At 54.6% G+C, this 7228-nt stretch overlaps 3 protein-coding genes across 3 annotated transcripts; all 3 read right to left on the bottom strand.

The window, feature by feature from the left end:
- On the bottom strand, window positions 1-1816 carry BDY24DRAFT_379509 (glycosyl transferase family 90-domain-containing protein). Its single transcript, XM_076639050.1, has 8 exons — window positions 1378-1816; window positions 1210-1290; window positions 1100-1120; window positions 942-1016; window positions 678-824; window positions 560-578; window positions 398-466; window positions 1-306 (listed from the first exon to the last, which is right to left on the bottom strand). The coding sequence occupies exons 1-8, from the start codon at window positions 1665-1667 to the stop codon at window positions 271-273; spliced, it is 738 nt and encodes a 245-aa protein (XP_076499533.1). The 5' UTR covers window positions 1668-1816; the 3' UTR covers window positions 1-270.
- On the bottom strand, window positions 1508-4380 carry BDY24DRAFT_232076 (uncharacterized protein). The gene is made up of 11 exons (XM_076636641.1): window positions 3647-4380; window positions 3521-3536; window positions 3383-3412; window positions 3143-3302; window positions 2969-3025; window positions 2822-2865; window positions 2631-2719; window positions 2389-2511; window positions 2246-2291; window positions 2019-2135; window positions 1508-1901 (listed from the first exon to the last, which is right to left on the bottom strand). The coding sequence occupies exons 1-11, from the start codon at window positions 4266-4268 to the stop codon at window positions 1796-1798; spliced, it is 1410 nt and encodes a 469-aa protein (XP_076499532.1). The 5' UTR covers window positions 4269-4380; the 3' UTR covers window positions 1508-1795.
- Window positions 4381-5770: 1390 nt separating this feature from the next.
- Window positions 5771-6957, bottom strand: RAM2 (bifunctional protein farnesyltransferase/protein geranylgeranyltransferase; the record flags this gene model as incomplete). Its single annotated transcript, XM_076637269.1, has 6 exons — window positions 5771-5837; window positions 5955-6064; window positions 6158-6371; window positions 6476-6580; window positions 6660-6774; window positions 6852-6957. 6 exons carry the CDS (start codon window positions 6955-6957, stop codon window positions 5771-5773), a joined length of 717 nt encoding a protein of 238 aa, XP_076499531.1.
- Between the last annotated feature and the right edge of the window lie 271 nt (window positions 6958-7228).

Raw genomic sequence — 7228 nt, 5'->3', positions numbered from 1 at the left:
AAAGAAGGAAGGACGGAAAGTGAGAGCTGGCACTCGACGCGTCGCCTCTTTCCTTCTTTCCTCTACCACCAACTCCTGCAAAAGATACTGAGAGCCCCATGGGATATCGGAAGAACAGAGTCTAGGTATAAATTACGACACTGAGAAGTGACTGGAGATCTATAGAGATGCGAGCCGACGGGATGAAAGCGTTTCGAGGGAAAGAATTCGAACGACGGTCGATGGACCGAGGAAGGGAGGCGCCGCGTTGGAGAAACGACTCCTCAAAGCTTAAAGAGCCGGCAGCGGAGTGAGGGAAGGAAGATCCTGAAGAGGAAGGAAGACCGAAAAGGGTTTCAGGCGTCAGTCCAGACGTCCGAGAGGCCGAGGTCGGGAAGCGAAAGGAGAAGCAACGAACCATCGCTCCCGAGGTCCGTTTGAGGGAGAGAAGCCTGGCGAGCTCGAGGTAGAGAAGGAACATGTAGGCCTGAAACAAAGAGGAAGAAATGAGGTGAACGGTCAGTACGCGTCGAAGAGGAGGAGCTCGACGAGAAGCGAAGTAGAGTTGAATCGAGCTCACCTGAAGATCTTCCCTCCTCCTGTTCACACGAACGCCGAAAGAACAAAGATAACGCACGGAAGATCAGCTCTCTGAACTCCTCTTCTCCCCACATCGACCGTCTAAAAACAGGACCCACCAAAGCTTCTTCACGAAACACTTCCCGTTCCGAGCAATGTGCTTCGCGACGTCGTCGAACCCTCCCGGATGATCTGGCGTTCCCCGGAAGAAAGCGAGCGTGTCGTACATGTCCGAGTAGTCGGTTTTGATCGGGACGTAGTGGAACCTAACCAAGCAAAGCAAAGCAAAGGAAGGGGGGGAGGAGAAGAGGGTTCAGCGGTGAGAAGCGAGGAACGGCACGCGTCTCGTCGTCGTCGTCGATGGAAGGAAGAAACAAACTCACCAAGGGATGAGAGCTTCGGAGTACCACTCAGGGTAGACGGTGGCTTTGATGACGAGGGAGTTGGTGGACATTAGTCTGATCGATCATCGTAGAAACGAGGAAAGAGAGTCAGTCGAGGGAAAGGGAGAGAGAGAGAGAGGGCAGAGACGCCGACGAACCGTCTGAATCGAGCACTCCATCTGCAAGGAGTCGAGAACAAGCAGGTTGATCGAGTCAGTCCAACGAGCTACGAGACAGAAGAGAGAGAGGAAGAGAGACGGGAACATACGAGTTCCCATCGACGTCGATCATGTACTTGTACTTGTTCAGCTCGTCCATCGACTGATGAGGAGCGAACGGCAGCTCCTCCCTGTTTTAACGAACCCCCGATGAACAATCAGCACACACCTCCCACACTTCCCTCAGCAACCCACAAGCTCTCGAAAAAAAAACTCACCTCATCTCTGCACACGTCCCTCCCGCTCCGTTCCCAACCTGATCTCCCTCCCCTCCCTCGCACTGCAGAGCTCTCCCGGTGAACTTGATATCGTAGAACCACTTGTTCCAATCTCCGAGCCCGATGCCCGACACGAGCGTCCGTCGCATCATCGTTCGACCTGTGACGGGGTCGATCCGAGGGGAGATGACGATCCGAGAGGGTGCTTCCCAGGACGAGTTCCCGTTGGTGATGAGCGCGAGTCGAGACCGGTGGGAGAGTCGCCAGGGGATGGAAGGGATGTGGAACATGCCTGTTGTTGAGCCTCGCTGGGGAAGGGGAGAGAGGAGGAAGGTTCGTACGAGAGAGAGGGAGGTGAAGCGAGTCAGCGAACGAAGGAGAAAGTCGAGAGCGGGAGGGAGGGACGAGGAGGGAACGACTAGGCACTCACCCAGACCATCTTGTCCGAGGACTTCTTCTTCCATACGGGGTCAACTCCAGGTCCAGAGTCGAACTGCTCGAGAGGAGCGGCGAGGATGTCTCCGCTGAAAAGGATGGGGAATCGATTCGAGAGTCAGTCTCGACATGCTTCCCTCTCCCTTTCTCCCTCGAGAGGCAGCATCTCGGGCAGAGGTACTGGTAGATAGGAAAGTGAAGCTCACTTCGCAGTCGTCTTGGCGAAAGAGAGCATCGGCAGCAGCAGCGAGTGAGGTCGAGGATGGCAGTCCTTGGTGTGAGGTTCGAGGTAGATTCCAGAGACGGTGAGACTCGAAGGGTTCCTGCGAGACGACGATCAACACCGGGAGCAGGTAGAATCAGTAGAGTGCTTCGAAGAAAGGACCATGGAGGATGATCGACGAGGAGGAAAGGACGAGAGAAAGGAACGAACAGGCAAACGTCCTCCGCGTCCGCTCGATCGTAGATGAACGATTTCCCTGCAGCCGCCGCACAAAGCACCAAAAACTAAGTCAATCAGCTCTTCTCCTACCAGCTCCTCGACTCGTAAAAAAGCAACTGGCTTCGAAGACTCACCATCAGCTCCATCGACAAACCCTTCCCCGACCTTCGTCCTGTTGAAGCTCCCGACGTCCCTCCCGCACACAGCATCCCAATCGACGTCGTAGTTCTCCTTCTCGTTCCCAGCGTTCTCGTCGTCTGATCCGAAGCAAAAAGGGGTACTTGATCAGCTCCCTCTCTTCTTTCGTCGACCACCCTCCCTCGACGCGTCCCAAAAAAAAAGTAAAAGGAGAGAAAACAAGACGAGAGAGACTCACACTGTCCTCGTCGAGCGAGCGACCTGAGTTCCGCCGTTCGGTTCGCCAGAGGGAAGATGGAAGGTCCGTCGTGAAGGGAGAAGGTAGCTCTGTTGGAAGAAAAAGGGAGAGAGAAACGCGTTCGTCGAGCGAGGGGTCAGCGCTTGGGTTTCGTCGCAGAAAAGAGAGAAACGAGTTCGAAAGGGACGTACCGAACGGGTGAGAGATGAGAGAGGAAAGGTGCCATGAGGTTCATCTTGCGGGAGATGAAAAAGGGGGAACGGAAAGGGAGAGGAGATTAGCTCGAGGGAGGGGAGATCCAGACGCAAAAGCAAAAAACGAAGAAGAAGGAAACGAACCTGATCGACCGCTCGGTTCTTGGTCCCAGGCCACTGACGTTCCCATCCGTGCTTGAGCTGCGACCAAAGATAAAAACGAAAGAGCAAGACGAAGAACTCTGTCAGCAACCCAGCCTTCCTCCTTCCTTCGACGCGATCTCAACCCGCTCGACTCGACTCGTCGATGAAACTGACCTCCAAACTAGCCGATTTTTTCCTCTTCTTCTTGATGTCGAGCACGAACGTCTCCTGGAAACCCTCGACGATCTTGGATCTCCGGAGGAGTTCCTTGGGCGAGATGGCGTGGTAAGGCTGGAGGGTCGACTGGAGGAGGGGTTGGTAGGTCGAGGGAAGGCTGGATGGAGAGGCGGAAAGTAGGGAAGGGAAAAGAGAGGTTAGCGAGTGGAAGGAAGAAAAGGGAAGGAGATTACTAACAGAACGTTGTGAGTTTGAGTGAAGTTGAACCTTGAAGGGAGGGAAGGGAGAGGAAGGAAGGAAGGAAGGCGAGATGGTGAGCTTCGTTCGAAACGAGGGAAGGAAGGCAAAGGGAGAGCAAAAAACGGTAAAACCTACCAAGCGTCGAATCCCTCTGCAAGAAAAAGAAGAACGTACAAAGGAGAAACCAAGCAGCATCAGTTTGGATCTCTCTACATCTTTTATTAAACTGAGAAGGGAATTCGAAGAAGCTGAACGACTCACTCGGTGGTCTCCTCCCCCATCTGGTCTCGTAGTACTCTACGGCTTCCTCCAACGTCTGACTCTCCCTCTGAACCATCTCGTTCCACCTGTCCTCCGCTCTCTGAAGCAAGACCGGTATCGGATGTTCTCCTGCCCATCCTCCTCCTTCAGCTCCCTGGTCGCTCTCTCCTCCGAAATTGACCTCGCCGTTCTCTCCAAAGCTCAAGCCTTCCTCGTTCAACTCGACCTGAACGCCATGCTGGTCGTGATCGTGCTCCTTGACCTTCCTGACTGCGTCCCAGTAAGCGTCCAGGGGAGAAACGAACGAGCAAGTTCCCAACCGATCCTCTTTGGCCCAGTCGTCCTCGCCAAAGTGGGAAGCGACGAGGTTGAGCAGGAAGAGGAGGAGGAGAGCGAACAGAGCGAGAGCGAGTCGACGACGGGACCGAAGTCCGAAGAAGAAGAGTCGGTTCAGCGACCGACGACGGGGAGGACGGGGAGGGAAAGGGGAGGAGGGGAAGTCATCGTCGGATAGGAGGGAAGGAGCTGGCAGTCGGGGAGGAGAAGGAGGAGGAGGCGAGGGAGGAGGCGAGGAGGAGCTTTGTTTTGGCACTCCTTCTTTGGTTGGTGAGGATTCAAGCATTCGTGCTTCAAGGAAGGAAGGAAGGAAAGGTAGGTCGTCGTTGGGAAGGGGAAGGAGAACCAAAGTTGAGAAAAAGGTCAACAAGATTTCGTTTGGTCGAGATGAGACCCCCTTCCGCGAAAGCTTAACTTCCGTCTCGTTGCTTCCCTTTCCAGGCTGAGAGATCTCATCAGATCAACAGGTCAGACTCTGATCTCTGCTGAGACGGGTCAGCTCGTCCCTCTATGATCTTTTCTTGCCCTCAAGGAAGAGACAAAACAAAAGCTCGAGAGCGCGAGGACTCACCCCGACGAAGGAACAAGACGCGCCCTTTCCTTTTGCTCTTCTCCTTCTTCCTTTGCGAGAGCTGGGCGCTCGCTCTCGAAGGCTCGTCGTTCCGCTCCGAAAGCAGAGGGACCTCACCACCCTCGAAGCCGTTCTTGCGCTGCTGGACTACGGCTGAAGGGGGGGGGGGGGGGGGGGGGGGGGGGGGGGGGGGGGGGGGGGGGGGGGGAAAGGAAAAGAGCGCCTGTCGACTTCGACGCGTCGTCCGGATCCGGAAAGGACGTTTTCCAAGTGGGTGGAGGTGACGATTGGGTCTTCTTTTTTTTAGGTTTCCTTGATCGATGTAGGTTTAGGGTAGCGGTCCAGATGGAGACGCTTCGGTCCAGAGGTCAGGTCGACGAGAAGTCGGACGCGTCGCGGTTGGCCAGCCTGAGCGAGCGAACGGCAGGCGTCGATTCCATCTGGACGAGGGCTTCCAGAGATAGAGAAGCTTCCTGCCAGATGGAATCGAGGGAGGAAGAATCAGTCCGATTCCCGCTGGGGATTTTCGTTTTTTTCGTTTTTCGAGATTCGCATCTGGCCAGGATCTCGTCCCTGATCCTTTTCCTCGCTCTTCCAGAAGGATTTTAGAACGATTCATAAACATACCAGATCCAGCTCCTGACTAGACTCGACCAGCCCAGCAGTCCAGATCAAACGAGGATCGCCTGTCGATGGCTCCAGTACCTTTGTTCGTTTTTGGACGAACGAAAAACGAAGCAGAAAAGTCAGTTAACGGAAGGGAGAAGAAAGAGCGTCAAAGAGAGAACTCACGAGCTCCGAATAGGATCCAGCGTTTTCAACAGTTCCAAGCTCTGTCCCCAACCCAACCCAAAAGAAACCCAAACACGCGTCAGTTCTCGTCCCTCCCTCTCCTCTCCTCCCCCTCCCCAAACCCCAAAGTTTGTTTTCGTTCTCTCGCCCACTCACCTCCTTAGCACCCCTCTGATCTCCCTTCTCTTCCATCACATCGGCCAGCCACTCCACCGCCAGAGGGCAGGACCTTGCGCTTGAGCCACAGTCGTCGAGGACGGCTTGGGCGAAGGCTTCGTGCGTTGAGTAGGGGAGGGAGAATTTGTCGTGGATGCTGGGTGACGGGAACGAAGGGGGAGAGGGGGGGTTAGTTTGAGAAGAAGGAAGAACAACGAGGGTTTGAGGAAGGGAGGGAGGGAGGAGAGAGAAGGGAACGGGAACGGGACTCACCCTCGCAAGTAAGCCCACGAGGAAGCGTTGTTCGGGACGAGTTTGATTTGGGAGAGGGTGTACCTACAACGCAAGAGGATACGGAGGTCAGTTTCTCGAAGCGATAGAAAAAAAAGAAAGAGACCGGGGCGGAAGAGAAGGAGGAAAAAAGAACGAAAACGAAAACGAAACGCGACTCACTCGACCTCCCTCTCCACGTTCCCCTTCCCACCCTCCAGCACTCCCACCCTCCCGAAGCTCAAGAACCACCTATGTCCCCAAGCCGAATTGTTCCTCACATCCCCTTCGACCTTCCCATCCTTGCCGTCCTCTTCCTCCTCGACCCACTCCTCCTCTTCCTTGTCCTCCTCCTCGTGCTCGCTCGCTTTACTCGGCTCCTCCACCTTCAACAAACTATCCAACCACGTCTGCTCTTTTCTCCAGTCCTCCGGGGTCAAGAGAGCCTCGAAGTGAGTGAGAACGAACTGCCTGTAAGCCCAGGTGTGGTAGTTCTTTGCGTCGGGGAGGAGGGAGGTGGCGATGAAGGAGAGTTCCGAGATGATGGTGGAAGGAGAGATGGGTGGAGGGAGGTGCGTGAGAAGGAGGAGACGATGATGCCTGAGAAGCGAAGCGAAAGAAGGACAAGGCGTTTTAGTTTTTGGGGAGAAGAAAGCGAGGGAGAGAAGAGAGATGGGAACGAAACGAAACGAGCTCGAGCTCACCAAACTTGATACGACTTCATGTTCTCTTCAGCCAACTCGTTCATCAACCCCAACTCGTCCGTTAACGACTTCTCCAGCTTCAACAACGTTTGGAATCGATATTGCCTGTCGAACCAACGAGCGAACCCTTCGAGTCAGCTCTCACCCTCTCCTTCCCTCGAAGCTCACTCGCTCGCTCGCTCACCAAACCGTGTAATGAGCAGGGTTCATCCGAATGATCCTCAACGTGAGATCCAAAGCTCGTTCCGAATGCTCTTCGGAAGCACTAACAGCTCGGAAGTAATCCATGGCGTCTTGGTCTGGACGAACGAGAACGAGCGAAACGTGAGTCTCGAGAGAAGGAGGACCAGGGAGGGAAGGAGACGAGAGAGCTCACATTCGAGCCCGTACATGATGGGGACGAGAGCTCCTTCAGCTTCTTGCTGAGCGATGGGAGTGATATCGGACCAGAGAGGATCTTGGGAGAGGAGAGTGAGAGGCATAGCTGAAGTGGGGTCGTGGTTGGGAGGGAAAGGAAAGAAGGCCGGAAAGAGGTTGAGCTCGAGCTCTCGAATCCCTTTGTTCTTTCTCCCCTCCTCCTGAAACGCAACGGGGAAGGATCGATTCGAGTTTCGTTTTTTCTTCTTTCGTCGAGACGAGGAGTATAGAGTAGAGATTAAGTGGGGTTGCATGGCAGATAAAACGGTAGGGAAAGACTAAGAGAAAAGAGAGAGAGACAAGAGGGAGAGGAAACAAGAGAAGGTCGAGCTGACG

The sequence above is a fragment of the Mrakia frigida genome (genome assembly GCF_051309035.1).
Source record: "Mrakia frigida strain ATCC 22029 unplaced genomic scaffold BDY24scaffold_5, whole genome shotgun sequence".
NCBI lineage: Eukaryota > Fungi > Basidiomycota > Tremellomycetes > Cystofilobasidiales > Mrakiaceae > Mrakia > Mrakia frigida.
The sequence above is the reverse complement of the archived record's forward strand: the minus strand, read 5'-3'. Positions and strand labels throughout refer to the sequence as shown.

Coding starts and splice junctions, on each gene's coding strand:
- BDY24DRAFT_379509 (XM_076639050.1), bottom strand. CDS start 1,667: ATGTTCCACATCCCTTCCATCCCCTGGCGACTCTCCCACCGGTCTCGA. Junction 825..941: donor TCCGAAGCTCTCATCCCTTG/GTGAGTTTGTTT, acceptor TTGCTTGGTTAG/GTTCCACTACGTCCCGATCA. Junction 307..397: donor AACGGACCTCGGGAGCGATG/GTTCGTTGCTTC, acceptor CTTCCTCTTCAG/GATCTTCCTTCCCTCACTCC.
- BDY24DRAFT_232076 (XM_076636641.1), bottom strand. CDS start 4,268: ATGCTTGAATCCTCACCAACCAAAGAAGGAGTGCCAAAACAAAGCTCC. Junction 3,303..3,382: donor ACTCAAACTCACAACGTTCT/GTTAGTAATCTC, acceptor CTCTCCATCCAG/CCTTCCCTCGACCTACCAAC. Junction 1,902..2,018: donor TTCGCCAAGACGACTGCGAA/GTGAGCTTCACT, acceptor CATCCTTTTCAG/CGGAGACATCCTCGCCGCTC.